Source organism: Grampus griseus (genome assembly GCF_964374135.1).
Source record: "Grampus griseus genome assembly, chromosome: 9".
NCBI classification, from domain to species: domain Eukaryota; kingdom Metazoa; phylum Chordata; class Mammalia; order Artiodactyla; family Delphinidae; genus Grampus; species Grampus griseus.
Window position 1 is genome coordinate 55,310,261 of NC_139003.1, and position 15,403 is coordinate 55,325,663.

Sequence of the window (15,403 nt, forward strand, 5' to 3'; positions counted from 1 at the left end):
ATCGTGATTCCAGGCTTTAAGCCTGTAAAGCTCCATGCTGTTTATATCTTACCATGCTGTTGTGGGTGTTGGCCTTCTAGAATCACTTAAAATAACAACTTTCTCAAGTATATTTAAAATGTGATTCAGTTCCCAAGCATCTGATTTATATTAAGCTTTCCAGGAATCTATCTATTTATATCCGTTTAATAAAGTGTGTTATACCTACATGATGTGATACATTAGCATAACAGAAAATTCAGAGGAATTTCTTATTTAGACACATATTTAATAAGAAAAGGCTGTATTGAACATACCATAGTTACTGCTATCATCAGCAGCAAATTCATTCAAGACTTAATAGGTTGGAATGATTTAAAATTTGCTAACAGAACACCTTTTATTATTTATATAAATATAATGGTAAAATTTGAAATAATAATTACATTCCTTGTTAATTTTATTTTGTAGGTGTCATTGATGGCTATGCAGATGAAAAAACGCTTTTTGAAAGGCAAATTCAGGAAAAAATTGATATAATAGATCGTCTTGAGCAGGAGTTGTTATGTGCAGGTAATAGATTACAAGAATTAGAAGCAGAGCAACAGCAGATCCAAGAAGAAAGAGAATTACTGTCGAGGCAGAAGGAAGCTATGAAAGCTGAGGCAGGCCCAGTTGAACAGCGTATGTATTTTTAGACTTTATATGAAACATTCCTGAAAAGTTCAAGATGACTTTTTTCCCCCTTTTCAGTGCCATTATTTATATATTTTATATAGGGATTGAAAAATAATGAGAAAATCTACCTTATTGGTAATTGTCTTATTAGCCAACCATGTGGAATCAAATTTGTTTTCTTTCTCCTTTGGCATATTTTGACAGAAAAAGATAATTCTTCATTTATCCTCAAACTTCTGCCTAAAGAGAAAGCTGCATATAATGAGACAGGATATTTTTTAAACTGTGTAAGATTTAGTTCTTTTTTTTGCAATACGCAGGCCTCTCACTGTTGTGGCCTCTCCCTTTGTGGCGCACAGGCTCCGGACGCACAGGCTCAGCGGCCATGGCTCACCGGCCCAACCGCTCCGCAGCATGTGGGAGCTTCCCGGACCAAGGCACGAACCCGTGTCCCCTGCATCGGCAGGCGGACTCTCAACCACTGCGCCACCAGAGAAGCCCAGATTTAGTTCTTTTAATTGCAGAAAGGCAGCAAAATGTATACTTGCATTAAGTAAATAAGAGCACTGACCTGCACTAGTAGTAAGCAGGTGAGGTGGATTTCAGCCTGCAAGATAATAGATTGAACAGGTCACTGGCTGTTAGAAGCAGGCTGACATCTAGTTTAATATAAGCAGGACTTCAAAGAATAAATAAGTTTACAAATAACCTTTAATTTTTTCTTAAATGAGACATTAGGTAACATCTTAAAGTTTGTTCGGTGGTAAAAAAAAAATAAATGTCAGTCTTTGTAACAGTGGAACTTTAAATCCTTTTAATCATATCTTCTCACTTTTATGTTACACATGCAGTCAGATTATAAATGTGTAGTTTTACTAATTGAATTTTATCAATTTAGAGATACAACATACCTTTTTGTAATATGGTGAAGTTTTTCTGGTTGCTCAGATCTGTTTAGCACAGGTTTAGGGTTGGAATTTTTAATGTGGAAAGTATATGTATGATACATGAAAAATGTTTAAGAAATACTGATACATCTGAAAATGTTACCAATGGTAATAATCAGTGGTTTCAACTTTTACTTCTAATTCTTTTGTGTATGTTTCTATTTTAGGAAATAGAAGACATGTAAATTATCATATTTTTGTTCTGTGTGTGTGTTTTTTCTTTCCTAATAGGACTAGTAGATGCTGCAGTCGATGCAGCACCTGGAGCAGGTGTGTTTATACAATTGCATGGCCATTGGGTGACCCTTGGATTTTTCAACCAACTAACATATCTCTAATTTTGCTGTTTTGTTTCATACTTACAGTTTTTCTCTTTAACAACAGAAAAACTCTTCTTACAATAAAAATACATATTTATATTTGGAATTAACAACTGAGATTCATAGTGACCATCATCTTCTTATATCTATTATTCCACAGAGCTTAAGACCATTTCAGTTTTTTAAAGAAAACGTTGGTTTATTAAAAGTTTTTTTCTTTAACAAATATATTAAACTCTTACAGCCTATGAGTTTTCAAAATACTCTGTTCTAAATCAGGAAGTATGTAAGATGATGGTATCAATAGGGTCAGTGAAATTTAATAAAGAGACTTTCTGATTGATTAACTTTTATATTAACATCTAAATCAGTATTGTTTTAAAAGGAAAGCTGTTTTCTGTAGATTTCTAATCCTGGGTACAGTGTTGACAGACCAGTTAGTGTAAAGACTCTAGAGTTATATTCCTTCCATTTTCTTCATTAGAGAATTGTTCTACTTTGCTATATGTAATTTATTATTACATGATTAATATTAATAATAATGGCTAACACTTATATGTAGTGCTTACCATAGTCTAGGCACTGTTCTTCACATATATTAACTCATTTGATTCCTCAATAACTCTTAGAGATCAGTACTGTTACTGTCCCCAGTTTACATATAAGGAAATTGAAGGACATCATGTTAAGTGTTGCAGAGACAAGTGGCAGTTAGGATGTGAACCCACAGTCTTTGCTCTTAAGCACCACACCACACCTCTCGTACTTGTCAATTTTTCCGTGATACACATACATGTGAGCATGCAAGACTAAGTCAGGAATGTGGCTCTAATAAGGAGTAAGGCTAACAGGAAATTCTGATTCTAGTTCTGTTTCTTTTCTGTAACTCTTACTTGCCTTGGTTAAAGGTTTAAAGTATTTGATCTCTGTGTGTATTGTGTATGCATATAAAAATGACTTTATGAGTTTAAATGAATTGATTTTTGCCTGAGGTGAGTTCTTTCTGTGCTTGAATTTGGTTAGACTTTGCTCTTTTCCTTATAGTGAAAGTGGATTTTGAGGGGGTCATTTACTATGCTCTTTTCACAAAAATATTGTTTTTAGTGACAGGACATATTCTTTCTGTTAATTCTGTACAATTTTATTGATACTAGCTTGCTTACTTATATAGGAATATGTTATTTTGATATTTTCATAAGAATAGTTTCCTTTTTTACATGTGTTTGAAGTAAAACTCGTCTCCTTTATTTCATGAAGTTAAAATTTGAATACAGTTATGGGTGGTTTCACTATCATAACATCATTCATTAATTGTGATTTAATGTAGTATATTTTTTCACTTATAAACAGAATTACTACAGGAGACAGAAAAACTGATGAAGGAAAAACTAGAGGTACAGTGTCAAGCTGAAAAAGTACGCGATGACCTTCAAAAACAAGTGAAAGCTCTAGAAATAGATGTTGAGGAACAAGTCAGTAGATTTATAGAGCTGGAACAGGAAAAAAATGCCGAACTAATGGATTTAAGACAGCAAAACCAAGCACTGGAAAAGCAGTTAGAAAAAATGAGAAAATTTTTAGATGTAAGTATTCTCAACATTAATATTAATTTTCTCAGTGGAATGCTACTTGCTGCTCTTCTAGGTTGTGGATTTTAAATTATGGAGGGACTCTTAAATTCTAATATTTCCATCTATATGTGTCATCTACTAATTAATTAAAAAGTACTATTTCGATTAAAAATTCTAGTAATTTTTATTGTGCAGCTTTCAGAATTAAAAGCAGTACAGGCAGATTATGAGTAAGCCCTACCAGTTAGCCTTTCCAAATTCATAGTTAAGAAGTTTGTCCTAGTCTTTTTCTTAACCAATAGCCAAAGCAAGTTAGGATCCTAAAAGCTAATTGGCCACCAATGTTTGACCCAGGTAACAAGTGTGCCCTGGAAGCAAAGGACTGGAACAGTTGTCATGCTGTCATTACTCTCTTCCAAAAAGATGTTAAGTCTCTAATTTCACATGGATTTTCTTCCTTGGGATTTCATTTAAGCCGTGTGTTATCTTCACAGATCATAGAATAAGATTCTTATACATTTTATAATTTTAGGTGTAAAACCTAGATTAAAATGAAAGAAATTGATTTACTACACAATTTGTTCTACTTTTTTTTGTTTAATGACTAAATTAATAGTGGAATTCCTCCTTTCTTCCAAAAAAGTAAATTCATTTTAAGAAGAACATATTTATTTCATTCTGTGTTTAACATTACTTGAATTTTTAAAAGTGTTGTGCTTCAGATTACATTTAAATGCTTAAATTTTTGTTGAAGAGCCGTAATAGGTTATGTACCATACAACAGATGTTATCTTTTTAAACCTTTTTGGTTTGGGGTATTCCTGTGATCATCAGTTGTTCGTCTTCAAACAAAACTGTGCCTACAATTAAAGGGAAGTAAGGGAAATAATAGCTTCAATAAATGTTATTTCTTCAGTTACTATTATTATTAAACTTCAGGAGCAAGCCATTGATAGAGAACACGAGAGAGATGTATTCCAACAGGAAATACAGAAACTAGAACAGCAACTTAAGGTCGTACCTCGATTCCAGCCTATCAGTGAACATCAAACTAGAGAGGTAAGAATTTTACTGATACTGTCTACCATACAATAATTTGTATATTATGTGTAAAATAAGATGCATATAATAAAAAACTTAAAAGGACTTCTTTCTATTGTATATAAATCTTCAAAATCAGAAACTTAAATATTACTTCAATATGAGAAGGTTCTTGAAACCCTAAAAATTCCAAAGAAGTATAAAATACCGATAAACTCATTGTAGTAAAATGTTATTTACATTCTCATTTAATAGAAGGAAACTGATGTAGAACAGCCTTATCTATTGGAGCAGTAGAAAAGTTATCAATCCCCACAGAGTTTATAGTTATTCATCTTGTTCCTGACCTTTTTAGATTTTGAAAAATAACTGTGTGTTCGTTAACACTCAAAAGAATATTTAAGCTCTAGAACTTCCTGTCATTTCCTACTATTTGTTTTCTTATATTTAAAAAGAGTGAGCCGCCTCATTCATGAAACTTCAAGAAACTAAGAAGGATGTGTGTATTTGATTTTCTTCCAAATCATTGATCCGTTTGTTTTCTCCTTACTTTGCCAGATCTGAGTCCCCAGCTTCTGATTTTTTCAGGATCAAAAAAAAAAAATCTAACTGTAACAGTATATTGTGCCATTTTGCTATACCTCCTTTACTGTCTTTTCCTTTGACCTCACTTCAAACTTAGTCCACCTTCTATTGTTAAAGTTTCTCCTCAGGCTTTATTACTGTCATCCTTGAACCTGTAATTGTAGGTAAGCTTGCATTTCTTCTAATGTTTTGAGGAATAAGTGCCATTTTTAGATAATTTCCTGAAAGTATCTCACTGAAATAAGGTAGAATTCCTTTTTTTCTTACCATCACGTTTCTTTTTTTTAAATAAGCTTTCTCTCTTCACTTGATTGGAACTAATTTCACAAGCTATCTTATTGATCCTTCCTGTATCCTTCCATCACAGAGCCATTCACTTGAATGGTGCTGCGTATCAGAATCACTTAGGGAAACTTTCAGGGTGCACAAATCCCTCTCAGCACCTGGTATTCTCACCTCTGTTCTGGGCTGGTGGAATCTGTAGGCTACAAAGCTTTCCAAGTGACTGTACTAAGGTCCTCAATTTCCTCCCATCCCTGGGGTATTTAGAACCATTGTATTATTATATGTATCGATATAACCATTTGTGGAAAGAAAAACATAATCCATGAAAGTTTTTTAGGTCATCTTATCTTACATATAAATGTTAAGTCAGTACTGTGTAAACTTGTTTTCTTTATTAGGTTTTGGTGTGGCTGTGCCATTAGAGCTTGTAATTCAACATTATTCAAAAATGTATTGTTGCTCCTCCTAGCTAGAGAAACTGTTAGTCTTAAGAGAACTTTTTAAAAAGGTTTGGTGAAAGCAATATTATTTCTCTTTTACTAGTACTGCTTAGATGTATCAACTCAGAAAACGTTGCTGTAGTGGGAGACAATAGCACTATCCTTATCAAAAATAAAATTAGCATAGCGTCTAAAAATCTTTTTTGAAATGAGGATAGATATATTATTAACATGCTTACATTTTTTTAACATTACAGTTTTTGCTTATTATATTTCCAGGTTGAACAATTAACAAATCATCTGAAAGAAAAAACGGACAAGTGCAGTGAGCTTTTGCTCTCTAAAGAGCAGCTTCAGAGGGATATACAGGAGCGTAATGAAGAAATTGAGAAACTGGAGTTCAGAGTAAGGGAATTGGAGCAAGTCTTACTCATGAGTACGGACAGTTTTCAAAAGGTGTGACATTTTCTTTTGGTTAATTTTATCAAGTGTTTTAGTACGGATTACTCTTAGTTACATGAACATCAGTTTTTGTTTTTGTTTTTGTTTTTGTTTGCGGTACGCGGGCCTCTCACTGTCGTGGCTTCTCCCGTTGCGGAGCACCGGTTCCGGACGTGCAGGCTCTGTAGTTGTGGCTCACGGGGCTAGCTGCTCCGCAGCATGTGGGATCCTCCCAGACCGGGGCACGAACCCGTGTCCCCTGCATCGGCAGGCGGACTCTCAACCACGGTGCCACCAGGGAAGCCCCGAACATCAGTTTAATTAAAAAAATCACTGATGATGCTTTGTTGATATTATTGCATAGTGTATATATCTTGATGTCTTCATTGACATCATAACCATTTCTGTTTATTCTTATCTCCAAATGTTCCTTGCATATGAGTCCTGATAAAGAAAGATTAATTAAACCAGAAGAATTAATTACCCTTTTAACCAGCAGTAAGTTTGTGATTCTAAAATAATAGCAAAGTGAAAAAGCTGTAAGCACCAGTTTAGGCTGATGCTTTACCCCAAACTAAGAAGCAATGAGATCTGTTCCTGTTATGCTACAGAAAGCAAAGATGAATGAAAGAAGAGCAGGATAAGGAAATTGGGAGGGGAGCAGTTGAGGGGATAGCCTTCATTTTGTCTGAGAAATGAATTTTAAGATTGTCAAGCAATTCCTGTCTTAATTTGTATAAGATGCATTCAAGACTGAATGTTGTAACTTTTGATCATTCACTAATGTAGATTATCTACTTCTAATTGGAGAAATAGAATTGCTGCTTCTCCAATTAAAATGGATAGTCAGGATTTAATGTCTGAAATTTTGAGAAAATTCTTATATATTTAAAGGTAGAGGACCGAAGACAGTTTGGATCTGTAGAAGCTAAAGCGGAATTGTCTCTAGAAATACAGTTGCAGGCTGAGCGAGATGCCATAGACAGAAAGGAAAAAGAGGTAAGTTTATTTTTAATGACAAAGTGTGGCTTGAATTATTTTAGAAAATATCATTTGATTAGAATGAAGTTTATGGTCTAAAACTAAAGTTTAGAGTTTCTTAGCTTATTGCCTAAGTTGAACTTGGAAGACAGTAAACATTTGAACAAATAAACTGGAATGAAGAAGAGGGGACAAGTAAAAACGCTTGGACATGGGAGGAAGTTTTGAGGACGGAAAAGGTGGCTGGTTTGGTAGGTATGAATTCAGTGAAGAGGAGAGTGCAGAGAGATAGTAGGGTTTGGACCCAAGGCAGTATCTTCCTCTTGACCTTACCATAGGCTTTGAATTACTGCTACTTTGCTGTGGGTTTTGGTTTTTTTTAAGTTGTATTGCCCTGGGAGATAACAGTGCCTTTTTACAGTGTGCTAAACATGTTCTTAAAACAAAAGATTAATAATAAAGTAATTCTATAAAGTTCTTTTATGTTTTTCTACTCCCTCCCTTTCCAAAAAAAAAAAACCAGAAAATGCACTTTTGAAACAGTAATTTCCAATTCCTAATTATTTAAACCTTTGTCTACCATTAGTTTTTCTAAAGCATATTGTACTCTGTGTCGTCTAGCTATATCATATTTTAAATGTTTTAAAATTTTTAATTACATTTTTATCTCTTTCCATATAATTTTATCAGGACATTTGATGTATTTTAAGAAATACTTATTGAATGTAAACAGTATATTAATGTTAATGAGTGCTTTGAAAAATAGAAGAATGATTTAGATGTCAGCTAAAACTATAGCTTGGAGAGCTTGTAGTTTGGAGGAGAAAAAAGTCATCTATATAAATGACTAATGGAAATGATCATTTCCATGAGAATGGTTATTTTCTCATTTTCATGTAGTACTGACTAATGTTTATCTAAGAGATTCGTATTTATTTTGTTTTTTGGCTTTTATGTGAGAGACAGAGAACATTTTTGTTGATACGTAACCACTTCTGTGTGTTTCGGAAAGAATTAACATTTAAAGATTTACCTTACACTAAATAATCAAATAAATTGTCTGCTTTCTAAAAAAATGGAACTCCAAAACTGGTTGCAAAGGCAATGATAATTGATTATGGGTAACTGATTAAGTTTACTAATTTTATATTTTTATTGTCATTTGAATTTTATTTAATGCTACTTAACACCTTAATTTCTTGAAGTAAGTATCCAATAACTGCCTACTATTTACTTAGACTCATAGTTGTTGGAACTACAAGAGGCCTTAGAGAGCTTCTGTCAACCAGCTCCCAGTTTTTACAGATGAAACAGAGGCAGCCATGTTGAATGAGTAAAGAATTAAACTGATGGCTAACGTTGGTCTACTAATACTTGTCACTGTTATTCACGTTTGAATAACAGTGACAAGTATTCTGTCAGAACCCACTCACTCAGTAACTGGAGACTGAAAGATAGGAATGTAAAATTGAAACATATATCTTTTAATGGAAATAACTTCTTAAGCATTCTCTCCTGTACTAGGCAAATGTTTTCAGATATCTGATAGTATAAACTTAAGATGTCTATGTGTCATTATATCTGAGATACTTCCTACTACTCTCATAGCCTGTTTGTGTAAAACTTTGTTTTAAAGTTTATTACAGTATTTAGAAATTCAAAATGAATAGAAAGAGAAGAAAACCTTAGAAGATAGGAATTTCAGGATGTATAAGAGAAGGAGAATAATGTGGAGAGAAATAGAAGGAAGAATTTCTTTAAGAAAAAGATGCCTTCAGTTAGGTTTTAGCTCTGTGAAGGTGGTTTTAGCTCTTTATAGAGTTAAAGAGATCTGGCTTACAAATGGCAATAGTAAATAATAATAGTTAACTTTGTTGAAGTCTGTGCTAGAAAGTGCTAAGTATTTTAAACATCTTATGTCATTAACCCTTGCAGTCTCCCTGAGGATAGGTTCTATTGATATTTCCACTTTATACATGAGTAAACCAGATCTTAAGAGAGGTTAAGGAACTTGCTCATAGTCACACAGTAAGTGGTTAAACAAGAATTCCTCCTCGATTTCTCTGATTCTGGAGCCCTGTGATGCTATACTGCCAAAACATCCGGGCATGTTTTGCCCTGTTGGTGAGAAGTATTATAGACTGTCATTCAACATTTATTGAACTCCTATGTGTAGAACACCACTGTCCAATTGTAAAACACCACTGTCCAATTGTAAAACCAGTACCGATCTTCAAGGAATCTCCTATCTAACTAGGATATGTATACACACATATACATACATACACACACACACACACACACACACACACACACACACATTTGAAAGAGAAGAATACTTAAAACACAAATACGTGCAAATTAATGTAATCCAAACAATCTAGATATCATTTGGTAGCAAAATAGAACAAGGTTAAACCAGAAAGCTACCATTCTATTTTTAGACCTTAATAATATTTTTCTGGTTTTTGGTTGTCATAGACTCAGTAATAAGACAGCCAGGGACTGCAACTGCTGAGTAAGAGAAGAGAATGCCTTACAGTGTCATTTTGGGAATTGAAGTCTCTGTTTTGATGCCTCAAGTTCAGCTACTTATGATGGGAATGTTAGTGCTTTAGACCAGTGCTTCTCAAACTTTAATGTGCATATGAATCCCGTGGGGATCTTGTTAAAATGAAGAATCTGATTCAGTAGGTCTGGGGTGGGGCTTGAGAATCTGTGCTTCTAACATGTTCCCAGGTGAGGCCACTTCTGCTCCAGGGACCACTCTTTGAATATTAAGGCTAAGAATTTGACCATAAACTGTTTTATCAAAAAAGAAAATAAGTATCAGGTGAGGCAGGGCAAGGGCAGTAATTTTGAACTTAAATATCTATGTATGTGTTGAAATAATACCTTGTCATCAAACGTAGTCATAGAAGATAGGGATAAGTGTAAATACCATTATATTAGGTAACTTTGAAGAAGATATAATCATCACAATTTTCAGCAAACTAACCTGATAATTATATATGCACATCTACTAACTATATTTAAGGTGTGCCTACTGAGTTTAATATCAGTGTTAAAGAAAATTATTTAAATATGTCTTAGACATTAGTTATTAGAAGCAGGATAAATGATAGTTAAGAATGTAAGCTTCCAGAGGTAAACTCCTGAGGTTCAAAAACTGGCTTCCACATACTGGCCTTGTGACTGCAGGTCAAGGTGCTCCTCTCTCAGTGACCCCCTTCCTCATCTCTGAAATGGAGATAATCCTAGTAAAGATCTCATAAAGTTGTTATAGGGTTTTTTAAAAAATAATACATATAAAGCATCTTATGCAGTGCCTAACAGTAAATTGTCTGTAAATGATGGCTATTGTTACTAATATCAGTATGATTTCTATTAATGAAATATTAGGCTAAATGATTCTGAAGGTCTTTGTCTTGCTAATGCTAAGATATGATTCTGATTACGTATCGGTGTGTAATCAGAATATGCTCCCTTTCAAGTTCTAAGGTAATAAATGTTTTATATGTACTTTCTGAGCCAGCTGCCACTAAATGCTGCTCTTGTGTCTTAGGTTGCTTTTAATGCAGCAATTTTGATCATAGGTAAATACACATTTGAAAATCCATTCATTAAAAATGTATTAAGAAGCTACAAAGCATTGAGCTAAATGACTGTTCCTCTCCTCAACCAAACCCAAATATTAAACCAAACTCTTAATATTCATCATTAGTTTCAGTCTCTACATAGCCATCAAAGAGCAGTTGCTTTACCATTAGTGGTAATCTGTGCTCAGAAATGAGCTGAATTTCAGTTGTCCTACATATAGGAACACTCTAATTTTCTCCTAAAATGGTTTTAGTAACTTACTCTTTAAGTTTCTGTTATTTCAGACCTAAGGGTCTCTTGCTCTTAGCATCTACCTCTGCTTCCTTCTGCTCAAATAAGGCATGTGGCTGCCAAACCTTTCATTGGGTTAAGTATTGATATGGACTAAATTGAGCTAATCTCACTTGGTGGCTAAAATAACTGACCTAATTCTACAGCTTTCTTGAGCATTTTTAATAGCAATTAATTTAACATAAAATAAGATCTAAAATGTGGACTCTTTTCCTTCCTCCCATGACTCTTTTATGCTTTATCAGAGGATAATTTTAGGTAGGAAATGGCTCCTTGTATCCTTCCTCTGAAGGTCTCGTCTTTGCTTTGGGCAGGATGGTTTAAAGGTGTTTAGTTTGAAAATGTCTAGAAACCACACAGTTACATCTGGCTTAGAGAAACCCCTTTCCTTTATTCTCATGGCTCACGTGTTTTAAGCATATATACTATAGAGCCAATACAGCACTTTTCATTCTCTCTTGACAAATAAACATTTGTATGAACAGTTTTTTCTCTTTCCTTTTGATAATTTTGGTATCAAAGATCACAAACTTAGAAGAACAGTTAGAACAGTTCAGAGAAGAACTGGAAAATAAGAATGAAGAAGTCCAGCAACTACATATGCAATTAGAAATACAGAAAAAGGAATCTACTACCCGCCTACAAGAACTTGAACAAGAAAACAAATTATTTAAGGTAATTACTTAAGGAAAACTTTGCCTCTAAATAATTCATTGTTTTTGTCTTGTGTAGTAGTTGTAGTATTAAGCATTTGCTAAATCCAGCCGCTAAATAATACTTAAAAGAGGAACATTAGCTGCAGATGGATTTGCATGGAATTTATCTTCAAGCCAACATAAACATTTGAATTCATCAGAAATGAAAAATTTTGGAGACCTTTATCAAAACATTTTAAGAATTATTGATTTACAATAATTATATAATAGCTCTGATTTTTTTTTTTTCATTTGTATATTTTAGATGCTATAGCTTGGTAAGACTTAATTGACAGAATGTTCCGAAAATCACGTGTAATGCCCTATCCAACTGGGATGGTTATTTTTGTTCCTAGGATGAAATGGAGAAACTGGGATTTGCCATAAAGCAAGCTGATCCTATCTCTACCCAGGACCAACATGTACTATTTGGGAAATTTGCTCAAATAATGCAGGAAAAAGAGGTAGAAATTGACCAATTGAATGAGCAAATTACGAAACTTCAGCATCAACTTAAAATTACAACAGATAACAAGGTACACTAATTTAAAATTATTACATGAAATTATTTAAACTAGAATTTTATTTTTTATTGAAGTATAGTTGATTTACAGTATTGTGTTAGTTTCAGGTGTACAGCAAAGTGATCTAGGTTTTTTTTTTTTTCCAGATTATTTTCCATTAAAGGTCATTACAAAATATTAAACAGAGTTCCCTGTTTTATAAAGTAAATCTTTGTTCTTTATCTATTTTATGTATAGTAATTTGTGCTGCTATGAACATTGGGGTGCATGTATCTTTTCAAATTAGAGTTTTTGTCTTTTGTGGATACATGCCCGGGAGTAGGATTGCTGGATCATATAGTAGCTCTGTTTTCAGTTTTTTAAGGAACCTCCATACTGTTTTCCATAGTGGCTAAGCTAGAATTTTAAAGGGCAAGATGGTTATTTTTCAGTTTCTTTGTGAATATAAAAACCAAGTAAAACTTTAATTCTCTTTTACGCATTAATTTTAATTTAATAAGACATACTGGTTTAACAAGCTATGTATATGTTTATCCCTTCCTAACATTGTCAAAGATTTTTGATGTTTTATAGGGAGTCTCTGGTGACTCAGATTTTATCATATGACTCTAACCAAATCTATTAAAAATTCTTCTGTTTTGTGTGAGCTAAATAAGATAATGACATTTGAACACAGTTTTAGACTTTTATTTCAGTACTTTATCCTGTTATAGACTGTTATATTTCAATACTGCATCCTTTTCAATTAGATTGTATTGATATTGACTATTTTACATATAGGAAATCATCTATTAAATGCCTAAATTACTTTATGTTTAATGACTTTCTGAATGATGTTCTAAATAAGGTCCTTGTTTGATGTGATGGAGGACTGTTGGTCTATATTAAAATTAATTTAGGATGTCTCAAAAGTAAATTATTTTTGAGTGTGTGATCAACACTTTAAGATCCTGCCCTAAAATAAAATAAAATTCCCTAAATATAAATACATATTTATTGTATATGTTACTTTTTTGTTAACTAATAGGTTATTGAAGAAAAAAATGAACTAATAAGGGATCTTGAAACCCAGATAGAATGTTTGATGAGTGATCAAGAACGTGTGAAGAAAAATAGAGAAGAAGAAATTGAGCAGCTCAATGAAGTGATTGAAAAGCTTCAACAGGAATTGGCAAATATTGAACAGAAGACATCGGTGGTTACTAATTCTCTCCCAGAAGAAGCAGATAGTTTAAAACATCAGTTGGATATAGTAATAGCTGAAAAACTGGCTTTGGAAAAGCAAGTAGAAACCACTAATGAAGAAATGGCCTTGACAAAAAGTGTACTTAAAGAAACCAATTTAAAAATGAACCAGCTAACACAAGAATTATGTAGCTTAAAGAGAGAACGTGAAAATATGGAAGAAATCCATAGTATACCAGAGAAAAGTGTTAACATGGCTGTAGATGATCTGAGCAGAAACAAACCTGGACTAGAAGTAGTCCTTACTGAGGGTGCTCGTAAACCCCTAGAAAATCCGACTTACCTCACATCTTTTGAAGAAAACAGCAGAGTTTCCATAAGCAGTTTGCAAACACAGGTGCTACAACTTGAGAGCACTGTGAGTGCAAAGGACTTAGAACTTACCCAATGTCATAAACAAATAAAGGACCTGCAGGAGCAAGGCCAGTCTGAAAAAGAAGCACTGAAAAAGAAGATGGCAAACCTGCAAAATATACTTGAGGAAAAGGTGGCTGCTGCTCTTGTGAGTCAGGTCCAACTCGAAGCAGTTAAAGAATATGCAAAATTCTGTCAAGATAAACAAGCAGTTTCACCAGAACCTGGAGGAACAAATACACAGAATTTAAACCAACTAACGGAAAATGAGGTGGAGTCAAATGTGTCAGCACTGACCTTGAGAATATCAGAGTTAGAAAGCCAGGTGGTTGAAATGCAGGTAGAAACTGCAGAAAAAAATGCTTTGGAAAAAGAAAAGACGCTACTAGAGCTACAGAAGCTATTGGAGGACAATGAGAAAAAACAGGGAAGCAAAGAAAGGAAAAGAAGCCCTCTAGGAGATTTTGAAGTTCTCAAGGTTAGTTTGTATTTGATTTTTTTCCACTTAAATACCCCAAGAAACTAACTCTCTTTTCCCTGTTCCTTAAACTTACTGCTGATTTATTAAATACAGTGTTCTTTACATCTAGCGATTCATATATAAAGGGTTTTTATAAAAAATATTACCATTCCATACAGTCATTATTATCACCAGAACAATGGATACAAGCTATATTTTGTGGTCTTAAAATCACAATATTTATTTCACTACCATAGTCATTAAGTAGAGCAGTCAGAAGAAACTTGGAAATGTTAAGTATAGCAAATGTCCTCTGGAATTTGTGGGGGTTTTTTCCTTTTTCCTCTAACATGCATGTTAAGTGGTCATCATTCCTTTTAAGTAATGAAAATGTCAAAATATATTAGTGTTCTAGTGAATTAATGTATGAGTCTTAAGTCATTCACTTTTGCAGATTTTATACCTCATAATAGATTTCATCCTTTCACCCCTTTAAGTCTACTTATGTAAAGATCTGAAATCGCAGTTATTTCTTAGCATAGGATAGGACAGGTGTGAAAGGACTTTAATTTTCAAATTCTCACTTTATATATTTATAATTTTGAGAAGTTAATGTATAGTCCTATCTGAACACCAGAAATTAACTGATATATTAGGATTCTATAAATATTTATTTTGCAAAGGATAACAATTCTTTCCATTTACTAGGCTTTTTCCTCCTAGCTCACTGGAACTATATAAATTACTGTAAATGATATTTAAAATAGTAATGTGATGGGACTTCCCTGGTGGTCCAGTGGTTAAGAATCCGCCTTCTAATTCAGGGGACACGGGTTCGAACCCTGGTCGGGGAACCAAGATCCCACATGCCACAGGGCAGCTAAACCCGCACGTCGCAACTACTGAGCACATGAGCCACAACTACAGAGCCCATGTGCTCTGGAGCCTGCACGCTGCAACTGCTGA

General features: G+C 33.7%; 1 protein-coding gene across 1 annotated transcript in view; it reads left to right on the forward strand.

Annotated features, from left to right (window-relative positions):
* Positions 1-15,403, forward strand: part of AKAP9 (A-kinase anchoring protein 9) — a 144,784-nt gene that overhangs the window by 104,697 nt on the left and 24,684 nt on the right. Inside the window, exons 24-32 of the mRNA XM_082661502.1 lie at positions 451-663; positions 1,836-1,874; positions 3,275-3,507; positions 4,435-4,554; positions 6,126-6,302; positions 7,182-7,286; positions 11,682-11,834; positions 12,211-12,390; positions 13,406-14,455. Coding sequence (XP_082517628.1) covers positions 451-663; positions 1,836-1,874; positions 3,275-3,507; positions 4,435-4,554; positions 6,126-6,302; positions 7,182-7,286; positions 11,682-11,834; positions 12,211-12,390; positions 13,406-14,455 — 2,270 coding nt within the window. The remainder of the gene's footprint in view (positions 1-450; positions 664-1,835; positions 1,875-3,274; positions 3,508-4,434; positions 4,555-6,125; positions 6,303-7,181; positions 7,287-11,681; positions 11,835-12,210; positions 12,391-13,405; positions 14,456-15,403) is intronic.